The sequence below is a fragment of the Oryzias latipes genome, chromosome 15 (genome assembly GCF_002234675.1).
Source record: "Oryzias latipes chromosome 15, ASM223467v1".
NCBI classification, from domain to species: domain Eukaryota; kingdom Metazoa; phylum Chordata; class Actinopteri; order Beloniformes; family Adrianichthyidae; genus Oryzias; species Oryzias latipes.
In genome coordinates this window covers 28543742-28561154 of record NC_019873.2, presented here as the reverse complement: position 1 = coordinate 28561154, position 17413 = coordinate 28543742, and the positions used below count along the sequence as shown (strand labels likewise).

Below are 17413 nucleotides of genomic sequence, written 5' to 3'. Positions count from 1 at the left end.
AGCTTAAGTCTACAACCTCCACCACAGCCTTGCTGACCTTTGACCTCATGAAGAGGCCGTGATCTTAAATTTTCCATAAAAAAACCTCTTTAGTACCAGCTATAAATTTAGACTAATCCTATAGGGGTTTTGTTCCATTGCCTTGTAACTTCTTGAGCATCATTGGGAAGCTACTTGGGGAAAAAATGTTGAACAGCGTTAGCATGGCGAGCTTGCAAAAGCGGCGTTCACCTGTTGATAACACGTTGGTTACTGTGAAAATGTAATGCATGAATCGTTGGCTCAAGCTGAACAAAACAATATAACTTATGATATGAAGATAAAAGGAATCTGGGCTTGGTTGACAAAAACCTCCGTTGTCAAGGAGATCAAAAAATTTACTTTTGTCAATTCTTTTAGAAATTGCATAGACACGTTCGTCATCCCCAGGCGACCAAAAAGTAAAATGGTTGCCATGGAGATAAAACCAACAGAAAAGTCGTCATTTTGAAAAAAAAGTTTTTTTGTTTTTTTTTTAAATTGTAACGCTGCTCAGACAGTGAGGCCGGGTCAAACGGTAGCAGCATGGGCAGGGAAGGGTCGCGCCTCTGCCAGACAACTTTAAATTATTTAAGGCTTTCCAGTGTCCCGCCTGAGAATAAAACATTTCTTTTTTTCTCAAACAGAGTCATTATTCGACTTCAACATTGCTAATATTTAATGTCAAAACTCATTTACCAAACAGAAGTGCTGCTTTGTGGTGAACCTTGGAGTAGAAAACTAAAGTTTTTCCAGTTATTCTGCCGTTTTCTGCCTCGGATTCGCTGCCCTTTGGACCACAGCTGCTCTTAAGTAGCAGCTAATAGCTGGGCTTGATGTGAGCTCTGCTCAGGGCCCCGGAGAGTTCTGACTCCGGTTTCACAAAAGGGGATTTCATCTCTCCTGGAAGGAGCTCACATCAGCTGTGACATGATGGAGAGTTGGCACTCGCTTGGAGTGCATACTCTGCAGAATGTCTGAATGTTGTGTGGGTTACATCTTGGCAACAGGAAAAGGATAATCCTTCACCGCCCGTCTGTGTGCTTGTCTTTCCAGCTCAGCTTCCAGCACAAGGTGGGGGTGCTTTACTGCAAAGCGGGCCAGAGCACCGAGGAGGAGATGTACAACAACGAGAGCGCGGGACCGGCGCTCGACGAGTTCCTGGATCTGCTCGGTCAGAGAGTGCGACTCAAAGGCTTCGCTAAATACAGAGCCCAGCTGGATAATAAGAGTATGAAACGCTCGGATCAAAACGCACGCACACGTTTCACAACCTTCACAGCACCATTGAACAGGAATTGTACCTGACGGTGGTTTGTTTTAAGGCCCGTTCTTGTGTCGTCTTGCAGCGGACTCCACTGGCACACACTCTCTGTACACCACCTACAAGGACTACGAGCTGATGTTTCATGTGTCCACCATGCTCCCCTACACACCCAACAACCGGCAGCAGGTAAACTGCACTCTATCTCATTGTCCCGACGGATGCCGCGGCTTCGGCGGCCTCCGTTGGAGCAAACTGCCGCCTAATGGGTCTAATGAGCCGCTGAACAGCTTCTTTTTGGGGGTCTGGAATCCTGACACTTGCCGGTCTTCCCCAGAGGCTCATTGTGCCACAGTAATGACCATCAGTGGAAAGCAGGACCGTCACCATGGCGACGGTGCCTCATAGTATGGTTCTAATCAATGTTTCCCTTGGGGCTGATGTGGTAAAGGATAGGCTGCTGTGTCTCTCTGAGTGAACAAGTGGAATTAAGTGGCTGCAGTTGTTGATAGCTGGACAATAACTCAATAAAGCAGAAATTTCCTACATTGAGTTTATTAGGCTCTGCATTACTTTTATGGAAGTGCCTTTTGAGTCCATTTAAGACGCATTAGAGCAAAGAGCCTAAACCTGTGGAATACGACTAAACGGGCCTCTGGAGTTCTGCTCTCTGGAGGGCATCCACAACCTCTGCTGTGGTGCGTTAGAGAGCAGACGGGTCTCCTTTTTTGCAATTGTGTCCATGAAATGGGAAAGTTTAATTTAATCCTTGGTTGTAATCCCACAGCAGACTCCACTCACCCCCTCCCAATCCTATCCAATTCACCTCTGTGCCCTCTAATCCTGTTTGTTTAGGATGCTCTTGGACTCAGACAGCCCTATTCCAGACAGAAAGAGGTGATTGTGTTTGGATGAATCCATCTCCTTCAATCAAAATCCTTTCATCGCTTTAGCCGACACGTCCCCAAAGACCATAACATGTTCTTGTGGCATTTTTTGAGTATATCTTTGCTCAAATCGCTGTGAATCAGGAGCAGACGAAAATATCCTGTTTGAAAAAGATCGAATGTGATGTAGAAAATACGCTGGGCGGGGCCTCAAGCTCCCTGCTCCGCCCCATTCTGATCATCCACCTGCAGACAAACAGATCCATGAACGTCTTTGTTTTCCTGGTCTGAGCTGGAATCTGGATCAGAACCGGACTCAGATATTGTAATGTTAAGTTGGGGCAGTAAGCTAGCAGGAGAGCCTGTACACAAAGAGCTCTTAGCAACGAGAACGGAAGGGGGCGGGGTTGGTGTGCACCAACGGTGCACAACTCGGAGGTGAATTTCTGATGGGCTCCTGCCGCTCTGCAGAAAATATGTTCTAGAAAACGACAGGCTTTTGGATTTTGGCTAAAAACGGCGTCATCACAATTGAGGCTGTATTCAGTCTGGACACATGTGGTTCACTTAAAGTCCACCAGAGTTCGTTTCCATCCATAATCCAGACTAAATTTTCAGTGTGAATACACCCAAGTGGACCCTGATCTGGGACCAGGAACCGCTCTCAGACCCGTCTTTGGAGGTGGTCTCAGTTCGTTTCCTGTCGGACTGAGCTCCAGTCGCTCAGAGAGACGCTCCGTTCTCAGACCGGAACAACTGGACCAAACGGGCACCGTAGCCGGACATTATGGGATGTAAACAGAGTAAAGGAGCAACGATAAGACACAGCAACACATTAAAATATGGTCGGATCCGCCGTGACGCACACTGCTTGTGTTGTCGACAATCTATATGTCATAAACACTTATCAGGGTACCTTCTAGGCCGTCGTCTCCTTGGTAACCGCCTTGCAGCACGCCTGCACAGGACCAAAGTCCAATGTGTTGAACTTTGAAGAAGTGAATAAGGACTTTTATTATTCTTCCTCTAGTTGCTTTGCCCCGCCTTCGTAATTCCTGGCCAATGACAGAAGAGGCCTTTAGCCATGTGCTATTGTTTACAAGCTTTGGTTCGCATCAGAAATGTCAGGTAGACGGCAGTCTACCAAGCACAAGGTTCAGGACCAAATTAAGCGAAGTCTGCCCAGACCAATGGACTCATTGGAGTGGGACTGAAGCAAGGTTTCATTCTACAGGAGACATTTTACATTTATTTTCTTCTTTTCACAGTAGTTTGTTTAAATCTTTTTGCTATGGCAATGAAGCCTTTTCCACACTATTGTAATATATTTATACATGTATACTTTTCAGGACATCTTTTCTTGTTTTTTTACTCTGTTCTTGTTTTTTTTTTGTTTTTTTACAGCTGTTGAGGAAGAGGCACATCGGCAATGACATCGTCACCATAGTGTTTCAGGAGCCGGGGGCCCTTCCTTTCACCCCCAAGAACATCCGCTCTCATTTCCAGCACGTCTTCGTCATCGTCAAGGTCCACAACCCCTGCACTGACGGCGTGTGCTACAGGTAACGGCAGGACATTTAAACCTCACCTGTCAGACACGGGCGTGCTGCTAGAATTCGTTTGGTTGAACAAATAGGATCATGTATTTAGCTGGGATGAGAAATATAAGAGTTGGGGGTTTTCTCCAGGTAATTAGAGGAGCTTTTGATGTGTCAAATGACTCCACCTTACCTTTCAAAGGACCTCGTCTTTAGAGCCGTAATTATCGCTTGCCGAGTCCCTGTATGGTCCTGACATGATTTAAATGTAATATTTAAAAGTCACAAGGCTCTTTTGATCAGTTCACTGATCATCCAGTTATTATCTTCAGAGCCACTTTGAAATTATGACTTACAACTTTAATGTTTCCTCAGATGAGTTGCTAATAACACGGCACATTCAAGGAGTCAGAGATCTCCTCCATCTCACCAGGAGTAATTTTCCTTAAAGCATTATCATTTCAGCACTTAAGGAGCTCCTCGTCATCAAACAGTTTGATCTTTTTTTTTTTTTTTTTGCAAACCCTCCTCTTTTGTTTTCCAGCGTGGCTGTTTCCAGGTCCAGAAACGTTCCTCCGTTCGGCCCTCCCATTCCCAAGTCTGTCACTTTCCCAAAGTCAGCAGTTTTTAGGGACTTCCTGCTCGCCAAGGTCATCAATGGCGAGAACGCTGCCCACAAGTCTGAGAAGTTCCGGGTCATGGCTACTCGCACGCGGCAGGAGTACCTGAAGGATCTGGCTGAAAACTTTGTCAGCACGGCCACCATAGACTCAGCCGTGAAGTTCAGCTTCATCACCCTCGGAGCCAAGAAGAAGGAGAAAGTGAAACCCAGGAAGGATGCGCACATGCTCAGCGTGGGCGCCATCACCTGGAGCGTCTGCGCCCGGGACTTCGGCCAGTCCATGGACGTGGACTGCTTGCTCGGCATCTCTAATGAGTTCATCGTGCTCATTGAAGAGGAGTCCAAAAATGTGATTTTTAACTGCTCCTGCCGGGACGTCATCGGATGGACCTCAGGGATTATGAGCATCAAGATCTTCTACGAGCGCGGGGAGTGCGTCATGCTGTCCGCCCATGACAACTGTGGAGAAGACATTCGAGAGATGGTCCAAAGACTGGAGGTAAGATCCAGAAGACTTACGACTGAAGATGCTGAAGTTTCTTTAAGCTCTAAAGGATATTTTACAAAGTTGTTCTCCTCGTGTGTTTGAGGGTTTTCTCCAGCTTCCGCCCACAGTCCAAAAACATGGTGACTCCCCTAGGAATGCATCTGTGTGAGGATCTGTCCAGGGTGAACCCCACCGTCGCCCAACAGTAGGATAGGCTCCAGCAGCTTAGTGACCCCAAAATGGAATTTAGATCAGAAAAATGAACAGATAATTGTTAAAAGGGCTTAAGAAGTTCAGAGGCAAAAACCTGATCACTGACTACGATATTTGCTTAAAATGCTCAAAAACATTTTAATATAGTTTTTAAAATAAAATAAATAACAAATAAAAGTTTTTCTATTTTTAATATTTTTAAATAACATTTTGATTCTAATGTTGCAGTGCCTAATATGCAGCATCTCTAAAATCAGAAAACATTTGATAATAGTCCTTTGATAGTTTTCAAAATAAAACTCCTTTCTAGCTGAAAAATTGCAAAAAAACAAAAAGAGGTCAGATAGTACAGAAAATCTTAAGAAAATCATGAAAGTGAGCAGAACCAAACACATGACATAAAAACAAAGACATAAATAAATATTGTGTTAATAGATGTGCGTCCTCTCGTTCATAGAAGAGACCATAACGGCTTAAATAAAGGAAGCATTTTTAACTGAAAACAAAGATATTTGATAAAACTATTAAATAAAAGTCAAACTATGTTTGTCTTGAGGCTTCAGGTGCTTCTTCAAATATTCCCTGATTTTATTGTTTCTCTGCAGTGAACATCTGTATCTTATCAGCTGAAAGACAAAATCAAAATGTTCATTCTGGTTTTAAATAATGATAAAAGTGTTTTCTTTTTCAATTAAATTGTAGACTAACCGTGTTTTTGGAATCAGTTGGTAAATTTGTTTCTTTGTCATTCTTGATAAAACCTCTTTTTTTCAGAGCGTTGTGGTTCCCCTGTGATGAAACTGGATTTCTTTCTGTCTACTTCCAGCAAACCTGTCATAGTTGATCACTAAACTAACATGTCTGTCCCGTTGGGTGTGGTGTCCTCTTTGGTCCTGTTGGGTTTGTGGAGGATGTGCAGTCAGCTGTGACGGCTGCAGGTTAGTGAGGATAAACCTTTAGGAGCGATCGCTGATCCAAGCGTTTATTTAATGGAGTGACAGATTAAGAGAGGATGTGGGGGTTTTAGGAGAATATTTGGGGGCAGGTAGAGAGAGGGGGGTATGCAGGACAATGACCCAGTTTTAAAGGGGTGAGCGGAAACACGGTCATGTTTTTGGGTCTGAAAGACTAAAAATAGAAGACACTTGTCCTGCTAAAGTCATTTTATTAATACTTTCTCCGTTTCTTTGGCCTTTTTTTGAGGGGGGGTTGCTTTGGTGATTCTACCAGCGACCCATTTTCTGGTAATTTGTGTCACGGCTACCCTTTACTGATAGTACTTAATCATTCATTCATTCATTCATCTTCTTCCGTTTGTCCCTTTCGGGGTCACAAGGCTGCTGGAGCCTATCCCGGCCACTTATGGGCGAAGGCAGGGGGCACCATGGACAGGTCGCCAGTCTGTCGCAGGGTACTTTGTCATTGTCACTGGTAAAGTGAAATGTAGTGCATAGTTCATTCTTTAAAACGAGCTAAAAGTTAGATCTAATTAAAGCCGTGAGTGGCGCCATCTAATGCCACGTCGCCGCCCTCTTTTGCTCACTCTCCCCTCCCCTGGTCAAAACCCCCTTGACAAATTTAAATGCTTCAAAATTGCAGATCTTCTATTTTTTTCATCACCATAGCAACTATTATATGTTTTTTGTTTCCTGATGGTGACGAACAGGTCAATATTATATTGAAAAGAATCAACAAAGGTAAATATTTGGATTTGGATTTGTTAACCACGCCCACATTCCTTCTATGATTGTATCGTATGTTTTATCATTCTGTTCAGCTTGAGCCAAAGATGCATATATTACATTTTCAGAATAATCCAGTAAAAAAATGTGAGAGGAACAGCGTAACGCCACCTATGCGAGCTCACAAAAGTGGCGTTCGCATTCAACATTCACAATCTACGAACTTTAAAACCAACATTTTTCCCAGAGTAGCTCCTCAGTTGTGGCCAATGGGAGTCCAGTTTACATATATGGGGCTTATGTGGATTGAGAAGTATATGCAGAGCCAAAAAAAGGGGGTAGTTAGAAGGGGGGGGGGGGGGGGGGGTAGAAATCATTTTGGAGGAGTTTATATTTCGATGGCCAAAATACAAAACCTCCTAAAAAATCAATTTTTGTTGTCATTGCTGATTGGAGATTTTAATCTTGTGACCTTTATGTCATAAAAAAGGCCAGGATTTTCTTGCAGTTATTCTTGTTTCACCTTTTTTTTGTTATCAATTTGTAAATGGCACCAAAGGTGATTTTTTTTTTCTTTTTTTCTCCTGAGTTGAAGATGACAGCATCTTTCCAAGGTCAAAGGTCAACAAAATTCACTTATGGTTATAGGGTTAAGCTGGTGGCCTGAGTGGGAAATTTCAGAAGGATCGTTTGGAGAAAAGTTTTACTTCCCGTTTTGTGCAAAAACCTGAAAAGTTTGCTTTTCCACAAGCCGTGTGGCCAGCCCATAATAATTTCCAAACGTCTTTTTGGATATCGCAGACACGTGGGTTTTGGTCTCGTTGTGGATATTGAACTACTTTTTAAGCCCCATAAGGGATTTTGGCCCCTGTTTGTTTTGATGGTTTCTCCCGCTGTGATGTCATCGTTTGTGTTTTCATTCCATTTTCCCCGGGTAGTTGTTGTTGTGCGTGAGATTTGTAGAATGTGGCGTTCATTATTGCTCAAAGGCGCAGGAAGAAAGACGAATAGTAAAAAAATCTGGTCCTTTAGTGCAGGATGGCTGAGGGACAAAATAAATCAATAAAAAGTGTATCATTCAGTGATTGAAAACATGAAATATAACTGATTAAATAGCATATTTGTTATAATAAGCCATTAAATACAAGAAATGAAGGTTAAAACCAGAAAAAAACACTAAATATATTAAAGATAATCACATAGAAATCTATTGTTTCCACGTTTCCCTCGTGTTTAGAAGCCAAGCACAGTCCAGCTCCTGCTGAACAACAGTTCAGTGAATCTTTCTTCACATCCTGTTACTATGTGTCATTAGTTCAGCAGCTCAGAGGAGCATTTAGAGAAAACCAAGTCAAATTAAAAGTGCCCAGAGATGTTGCATATTCATACCACTAAAAATCCCCCTCAAGAACCAGACGTGTTTCCATAATGAATCTTGAAAGGACACAGATGCCACTCACTGTCTTTTCTGAGCCATCGTAAGGTCAAAAGACGGGGAAAAATTAGCATTTGGGAACCGCCAGAGGACATCACTTCCTCATTCCTTATGCTAATCTCCTTTAACTTTTCCTTTCTCTCCCGCTGTTTGAAGTGATCATTGCAGGTTGTGAATCTATGTTTAAATGAAGAAGTGCAGCAGCAGCAGCAGCTCAGCTGACTCTGCAGACTTTGTCCCAAAGGTTTCCGTCCCAGAGGTCGACCGGAGTCGCGTTTCATTGGGAGGATTTACAGGCTGCCGGACCTGTGATGTAATGCGAACCAGAGCGAACGGGCTGCCTGCTGTAGCGCACAGAGGAGCCCAGTGAGAACACAACTAAAAGCTTTGTAGAGACGCTCCTCTCTCCGGGGTGTTGCTGAGCTTTTATTAGACAAGTCCTGAAGGCACGGGAGCTGTTTTCAGTTTGTTTCCTGAATAAAGTGGGCAGCCCAGGCTTCTTTGTGCGTTTGAGTCTCTGTATGCAGCTGTAGATCTGCAGATAGAGGCTCCTTTTAACCCTTTCTCTATCTTGTGTTAATTTCACTGCCATAAAAAACAACTTTGTTTGTGGTTTATTGTACCTAGTCTCTATTTTAGATGAATCGTTTCCATAAAGCTTTACTGAGCCTTAACTGTGAACACAGTAAGCGGTTTTAGAATAAATGCAGAAACCAGCCCCAGCTAGCTTTTGCCTCCTCCAATACAATCAAATGTTTCTGGTTAGAAGCTGCCATCAAGGATTAATTCATCATCGAATTTGAGACATTCCAAGCTACGGCCCAAAGGTGGAGGTTGACCTTTGATTGACCTTTCTAGATGGATGCTTCTGTATTTTTTCCTTTGAAAAGCAGCGACATGCTTGTCACGTCTGTCTGAAGATGCTGTCATCACTGTCAAAGATATATCCATCAGACCTCTCTCTGGCTAACAGAGATACCGTTACTTGGCAACAAATGGGAGTTTGGTCAAAAAGTTCTTTAGCTTTTCGCTCATTTTGTTAGCAGTCTGTTTGGGATGGTCATGGGTCTGAAGGTTCCCACTGCTTCACGTTAAAAAAAAAAATGAAAACAGCATTTTGTTCATTTGTGGAATCATCCACCTGGATTAATCAGGGAACTGCAGCCGGTTACCTCAATGCTTTGCCCAGTCCACGTTTCTGTCAAGCTTTAGTCGCATGTACCCATGAGGGGTCGTCCAGTAGGGGTACTGCAGGTTTTTGGGTCATCCGGGTCCATGGAGGGTCGTCGAGAGGCGCTGCTGCGTCTCGATGCGTCCCTTGAGGCTCGTGCGGACGCCTCAAGGGACGCCATGAAAATGGAGCATATCGTGACAATGTAGCTCCTGACTGACCGCATGCAAACGGGTGTGATCTGTAAGTCCTGTAGGAGCCAGGCATAAACGACCCTCTGATTGGCTGCTGCAGGTAGTGTGGGCCGCTTGCACAGTATTGGCGAGGTTGAAAAGGAAAAAATCTGTACGACGCGCCGGTGTCTCTCCTTCCTCCCCCCTTACTCACCCTTACGTGTTGCGTAAGTGTTCCCTGTCGCCCAGAGCGTGCCCGTAGATGAAATGTGCACGAACGTTTTCCTCTACGAGTTCACTGATCTATGACCTGCATGTTTCCTGTGGGTCGCCTGTGCGGGTTTGACCAGTTTGGACCCGGACTTTAGGCGATGTTCTCCCCTAATGTCTGAGGGAGGAGAACTATTGGATTTCTGTACTCCTTGGGGTGTAGCGGGTTTGTGTTTGCTGCATCCTTGCTTGAAGTTGCACCGTGGTCTCCTAACACAGCAGTGGAGAATTGACAATCCACAGTCTGTAATGTGTCACTGCAGCTAGATGCTGCTCTGCATTCACCCAGAACTGAAGCAAAACTTATCGGATGGGTGTTTACCACTCATCAGAAGCTATGTGAGTTTTTTTTTCTTGGTATAAAAGTATCTGCAGGAACATGTGCTCTTCTTCCATGTTCCTGCACACTGCAGTGCGTACGGCAAGGCCTGAACTTAGTTTGAACCTGGACCGCAATAAGGCATGAGCTGAAGCCAGGTGAACCATTAGCGTCATTAGCAATGTGGCTGACAGGCGGATCAGCGCGAGGTTTCTGCTCCTGTACAGAAGAGAAATGTGCAGCCGCCCAAACAAGAAGGAAGTTTTCATACTCGTTTCATCATCAAACTGTCTGTTTTCCGTTGTTACAGCAAACAATTTCTTTTAGGTGTTCGTGTCTTTGAGCTCTTTTTACCAGGCGGAGTTTTGTAGCGACACTGAAAACTCAGGGGGGGGTTAGATTCATGCTGCCTTCATGCACACGTGTACATCAGAGACTCTGTAGCTTTTGTCCACAGGGACAGGTGTGTGGCTTCCATGCTTTATAAACCTGAACGCCTCAGTCAACCCAGTAATTGTAAGGTTATTTTTTCTAAACAGATAAATGATTTTGGTTCTTTTAATGCATCATTTGCTGTTTTTCTTCCTCTGCTTCTTACACAGTTTGTATTCACCAAAAAATGTCTCCGCTTTTCATTTGAGCGATGCCATCTGTCTTTTTGTGCCTGTAGCACTTCATCCAGGCGAAATCAGCCGCACATTTCCTGCAGATGATAAACATCTCCGCTTCGGTTCTTGATTCCAGATCACCACCAGAGGCTGCGAGACGTCGGAGATAACTCTGCGGCGGAACAGCCTGGGCCAGCTCGGCTTCCACGTCAACTTTGAAGGCATCGTGGCCGACGTGGAGCCTTTCGGCTTCGCTTGGAAGGCGGGCCTGAGGCAGGGCAGCCGGCTGGTGGAGATCTGCAAGGTGGCCGTGGCCACACTCACCCACGAGCAGATGATTGACCTGCTGCGCACGTCGGTGACCGTCAAAGTGGTCATCATTCAGCCCTACGAAGACGGAACGCCAAGAAGGTAATTTTCCCACTCTGGTCTGGTCCATGCAGCTGCAGAAGAGAAGCACGTTCGTGTGCTCTGAAATCTGCTCAAGCGTCTGGTTTCAGAAGAAGCTCACATCCTTGCATGTGTGTGACACAGATTAGCAGTGATCTGTCGTTTCCCCAAAGGAGAATTGTCTGAGAGAGCAGCAGTTTAGCTGGGAGTTGCAGCTCAGACTGGCACATTCAGGACGCTCCTTTTTCCTCTGGAAGAACCATTGAGTGGTTTTATTTTTAGAGCGTCCTTCCTCCAAATGTACATAGAAGCCAAGACATCACCTCCTGCCAGGAACTTCCTCTTGCTTTGCTCCTTACCTGCTGATGAATCCAAAAGTTCCAGAACCAAACTCCCTCCGTCCACTCTGTAAACAGATGGAGCTCTGCTTCAGGCGGATCTCTGTGAGATGGAAGCAGGTGTTTCTGGAAAACCTCAAAGTAATGACAGAGCGAGTTTCTGGGTTTTTTATGAGGCTTGGGGAAAACCAAGCTGACATTTGCTTTTATTTCGAAGGTGATTTGCATAACAGGCGATGCTGCCCGTTGACGTTGTTTCTGATTTCTCTGGAGAGCTTTGCGTCTGTTGGAGGGAACGCTCCAGCAGCTCTGCATCACGGACCTGGACAGTCAGCAATTCTCACTAATGATGATGAGCCAACCTTTTGATTAATGGATAAACTTCTGTCTGCAGATTACTTTTTCTCTAATCTTGCACAATTTTCAGTCCAGCAGTAACGGCAAACTATTTGAATTTTCTTTTTTGGTGTGCTCAGAACCATCATCAGGCTGGAATACTGCTGAGTTTGGGGATGTGTTGATGCAGGCCCGGCGCCAGATGGTGTCCATCCATGAATCACACCCCCCCCCAAGACAGACTGCTGCCGTTTTGTTTCAGTTTTACGCTGCTATACCCTAAAATAGCCAAAAAGAAGCATTATAACTTTGTTAATAAAGACGGCACACAATGCATGAGCAGAAATGAATCTACCGTGTTTCCCTTGGTATACTTAAAGCTGTGTTTTCCAACCAGTGTGCCGTGGGAGATGGTCAGGTGTGCCGTGGGAAATCACCCTCATTCACTGATCTAAAACCATTTCCCATCCCCGGATATCAGCTCTGTGTTCATCCAAACAGGCCCTGATAAAACACTGAGTAGTTAGGAATATGAAAGATCGAAAAACACTTTTTTCTTTGTGTTTATTTGATTCAGTTAAAGACATTTTTATAAGAATGACGGTACCATGATTTAGCTGTGGCTATAACTGTTTTCTGAAAAGTCCCGCCCCTTTAACTAACCACCAATCATTCTTGGAGGCTTAATCACATGTCATCAGTCTGACCAATCAGAAGTGGTTAAAGTCTTCACTTCCTTGTTGTGGTTCTGCTCATAAGGTCTCTCAGTTCCAACAAAAATCCCAGCTAAAGCTCGTCTTTAGCGGTGCAGCTTTCCACAGAATCCGGTGTCAGACCGTGGAACAAGTGGAAAAAAACAATGAAGCTCAGAGACGTTAGTCTGTTTGCACTATATCTCCCATGATGCATTGGGTTAAAGTGACAGTGTCTCTGGGCACAATGAGCCTTTCTTTGTTAAACGTCTTAAACCACAACGAACACACATCAAACAGTTTTTCAATCTTCTAACTTAACTTTTATTTCATCTTTTAGAAAAAACAGCTGCAGCTTCCAGCTTTTTCTGCCACAATTATCACAAAAATGCATGTGAGATTGTGGAGGGACTGTAGATCAATACAGACTAGTTTCTCCTTTTTTAAATTTTTGGATGCTGGTGTGCCGCGGGATTTTTGTCAAGGTTAAAGTGTGCCGTGGCTCAAAAACGGTTGAAAAACACTTGACTTAAAGGACAGAGCGCCTCATATATGGATTCCTTGTGGTTGAGCTTAATAATGCCAAAACCATTTTGAGAGGTGCATGGTGCTGGGAAAGACTCTGGCAGCTCCTACACCCCAAAAAGGGACAGAAGATGAATGAATGAATGAATGAATGAATGAATGAATGAATGAATGAATGACACAAGGCTCTCTCAAAATGTAAGTTTTTTTTACGTGTTGCAAACAAGGTTGAGCGTTATTGTGAACATGCTAATGTGGCTAACGCTTCCGACATGGCTAACGTGTAGCCTGTTACAAACAAGTTCTAGAATGATGCTGCGCTCACACCGCCCTCGCCAACACGCGTTCAAGTCACCACTTCCGATGAAAAGTTTGGGGCTTCTGTGTTCAAAACTCGTGACCGTTTTTAGGCTCTACATACAAAACGTGCCGCCATTGAATGTGCGTTGAAAGTCAACCCGTTGAGCTTTGACCAGCCAGGGACTTGGATTTGGTGAGGAATGGTAGCTTGTCTTCACAGTCGTTTTCCAGCACATCTGCTGGTTTTTGCTTGTGAGAAACCGACACGTGAAACCGCATCTGCCACTCTTTCACTCTCACATTTTTGACATCTTTGCTTTTCCTCCTTATCTTCTTACACCCCCCCCCCCCCCCCCCCCCCCTACTACAGTAAACTAGCGTGACAGGAAGTCAGGAAGTGGAAACTATACATCCCAAATCTCTGTTTGTATTAGGATGGTTTTTTAACTAATCAGCTGGTAATCGCTCATTTAGAACCCAAGGCCATCAGTTGTGTCTGCAACGGCATCACAGCTTATAGACTGTGTGTATTAGACTGCATGTCAGCTATAGGTTCCTGTCCAGCAGCAAAGACGACACATTTGCCCCACAGATGGTGGACTAATATGTCCGGTGGGTGAATCCTACGGAGCAGCCTCTCTGGCACAGCCCTCAGCTAATCCTCTTTCCACAATCAGCACTGATACATTATGATACAATGGTAATCTCAGTGCAGGGAAGGAGAAAACAAAACAAACATCATCCGAAAGGAGTTTTCTTTGGCCAAACGTCTGTCCATCTCACTGGAAGCTGTGGCTTCATGATTGAGGAATTAAGAAAGGAAGATGATGAACGGATCCAGACTTGTGGATTAGTTTTTTTTTTCTGAGGACAGATGTTAAAACAGATTCCAGGAAAAAAAAAAGAAGTAAATGATGCTTTAACAAGAACTGATCATAACCTAGAAAATGTAAATGACGCAAAGAGAAAACCCATTTTTGGCTGCTGATGTAAGGTGATGTGGCATCAATAAGTCATGATTTTTCCTGAAAGAGCAAATGATCAGAACTGTAGTTCTGACTGAAAAACAGGACATTGTAGGGCTGAGGATCAGACTTCACCTGTTACTACAAAGACCACCCCTCCAGGTGTGCTTCCATTGATGATACGTCACATAAATACTGAACCTCTCCACGGTGTTCATGATTACCAGACAAAATGGTGTTTTTCTCAGGTTGTTTGTATGTTTACTTTAGTTGTGAAGTTGTCTTATTTCACATGGAAGCTTGTTTGGGACGGTCTTCAAACTTTCAGTGCATCCTTAAAGCTGAACTGGAACCAAAAGTGGAACCAGTGCAATTCACCATATAGCCACTAGGTGGCCTATTACGAAATTAACATTTATTTCAGTGAAAATTAGTCAAATTTTCCAACAAAAATCAACTTATTTACACGTTTTTTTACATCTGTGGATGTAACAATTAAAGGAAACTTTATTAGGGGTGAATTTTACAATCAATTTAATACTTTAATAAGATTTAAGATGAAAATAGGACAGGAATAAAACTCCAATCCCAAACTGTACATCATCTGACAGGCATGTAAAAAAAGAGTTAAATATTCGTGAAGAGGAAAGGGTTCTGTGACGCCATTTTTAGTCAAAACTGTGACGACCGCCGCAGCTAGAAACAATTTTAACACAAGTCATGTGATCACAGGAAATTCTATATCGTAAATCCGCATTACTGATTTATTTGTACAGGAAGCCCCCAAAGATTTCCTGATGAAAACATCGGGTTCCAGTTGTTTTTTTTTTCTCTTCTTTTTACCAGCTTTAACTTTGAAGCCAAAAAGCTTCTCCTTGATCACAGCTTTTCCACAAAACAGCTGTGAAATTTTTTACGGAGACTCTTTAAATGTCGTTTTTCCTGGTTCTCTGGTCAGAAGCACGGAGCTGCCTGAAGACTTTTGTCAATTTTCTCCCAAGACTCTCAACAAACCAGGAGGTGAGGGGTCAGAGGAAGAATGTGGAGTGCCCTCCACTCCTCTGCTCGTGTCTTTGAGCTGCTAAAATGCTGCATTCAACAGTAAGTGCTTCAGTTTCCACAGTATTATCTCACAGGAAAGGAATTTAGCTGGGGGTCCCCTGACACCTTCGGGACATTAATGGACCAAAGTCTCCAAGAAACCTGCTGTCGTTTGGGGGGCGACGCCTGTGTCTGTCCGTCATTAGTGCACTTTCCGTTTAGGCGAACGTCGTCATGAGATGAAATCTGTTTTTACCTGTGATAACTGGACCTCTATAGGAGACGTTTATGTTATCTGTTCTATGCTGCGCCCGGAGCAGGACGTGGTTTCAGCTCAGAGCAGTTCCAGAATCTTCTCCATCATCGCTCTGGATGAAAACCAGGGACAAAAAGGTGGAACAGATCAGTTCTGAAACAAGAATGCAGCGGAGCACATGTTTGTTTTGGTATCTGGTCATCAGAGAGTTGGCGTTAAACTAAAATTCTGCTCATATGGGTTGAAAGGATATTTATTACCAGACACATAAACGGGAACAGAGAAGGAAATGTTTTTTGAATTCTAGCCTCTATTTTTGAATCCTAATTAAGGACAGAAATGCTTTCTTTTTATTGTGTCCAGCCTGTGCGGGATCCCTGCTGACAATCAGCCTCGCCTGTGCCACTCAAAAGGCCACTTGTGACCTTTTGCTGGAAGTGTCAGAAGACTTGTCATTGCGGATTTTCCTCTGGACTGGAGCAAAGCCGGATTTCTCACTTCCTGTGCCAACACGCCGCTAAACCCAAACCCAGAGAACTAATCGCTCTGCTTAAGCCTCGACTTTCACCACAGCTGCTTTGTTTTTTCCTGTAAATAGTTTGAACATTTATTTGTCTTTTCTTTTTCTGGATATCTGTAAATCCCTTCCAGACCGCTGTATTTAATGAAGTCCTGGTCAGTGCGCTGGCTGAGATCCCAGCCTCTGTGACTCTGCTGCGACAGCTCTGTGGAACTGGATTAGCTGGATTGACAGTTTTCTGACTGACATCCAACTTTCTGTCTCCAATCTGACCTAAACATGTGTACTTGTCTTTGTGGAATAGAATTTCGTATTTCTGTCCTCGATTGTTGATGTAATTGAGCTTTATTTAAATGAATTATTCACTCTTTTTCTAAGCTGTTTTGTCCCTTTTGGGGTCAGGGGGCTGCTGGAGCCTATCCCGGCCACTCGTGGGTGAAGGCAGGGGACACCCTGGACAAGTCGCCATTTTAGATAAAAACCTGTGATCTTTTTTAGGACCTAGTTTCTGCAGAGCAGCAGTTCATTAAAAATTCATCTCTGAGTTGTGGGCGGGACCATTGGAGAAAGGCAACCCCATCCCCTCTTCCCCTCTGGTCATCCATAAGAGCGCCCTGTTTAAACTCTCCCCCTCTAGCTTACAGCCCCTCATGCCCCCAATTTAAGATTACAATATTGTAGCCGTTCAGTTCTGATCCAGATTCCAGCTCAGACCAGGAAAACAGAGACGTTCATGGATCTGTTTGGATGATCAGAATGGAGCAGAGCGGGGAGCTAGATGTATTTTCTGTAAAAAATATGATCTTTTTCTTTATTGTATAATGCACATCTAAAAAGAACAAATACAATCTTTTTCAAAGTCAATATTTTCGTCTGCTCCTGATTCACAACGATTTGAACAAAGAAATAGTCATGAATGCAATTTTGAGCTCAATTTTTCTTCCCACATGTCCTCCAATACCAGAAAAATGCTATAAAAATGTTTAGAAAAACCATTTTCATGAGAGGCTTCAGCTGTGGTTCATGTTCTGATCTGTAAAGCAGACTTTCTTTTTCTTTTTCTTTGATTTCTCACCTCCTTCCTTCTGCTGGATCTGTCCAACACCAGAACCCTCCAGCTCAGCTTTAACTGTTGACTAAACACCACTTTCCCGCTGTTTCACTGCAACTTACACACGGACAGCGAGAGTCCCCGTGTACATGACAAACACGCCTATTCTGCTCTCATCATAGTGCTGCTTATGGGGGGGGGGGAGACGCTTGCAGGAGAAACTCATCCTGTCACTTCTGAGTCACTCTGGTGGAGAAAGTACAGCAGGGGACAGCGGCGGAGACCTTTGCTGTTGACCAGCTGTTACCTAGG

At 44.0% G+C, this 17413-nt stretch overlaps 1 protein-coding gene across 8 annotated transcripts in view; it reads left to right on the top strand.

The window, feature by feature from the left end:
* The window catches only part of sipa1l2 (signal induced proliferation associated 1 like 2), a 97719-nt gene that overhangs the window by 48288 nt on the left and 32018 nt on the right, over window positions 1-17413 (top strand). For all 8 annotated transcript variants that reach the window (XM_023963588.1, XM_023963585.1, XM_023963591.1 and 5 more), the window contains exons 5-9: window positions 1075-1249; window positions 1368-1471; window positions 3574-3731; window positions 4252-4828; window positions 10824-11098. In XM_023963588.1, the coding sequence (XP_023819356.1) occupies window positions 1075-1249; window positions 1368-1471; window positions 3574-3731; window positions 4252-4828; window positions 10824-11098 (1289 nt within the window). The remainder of the gene's footprint in view (window positions 1-1074; window positions 1250-1367; window positions 1472-3573; window positions 3732-4251; window positions 4829-10823; window positions 11099-17413) is intronic.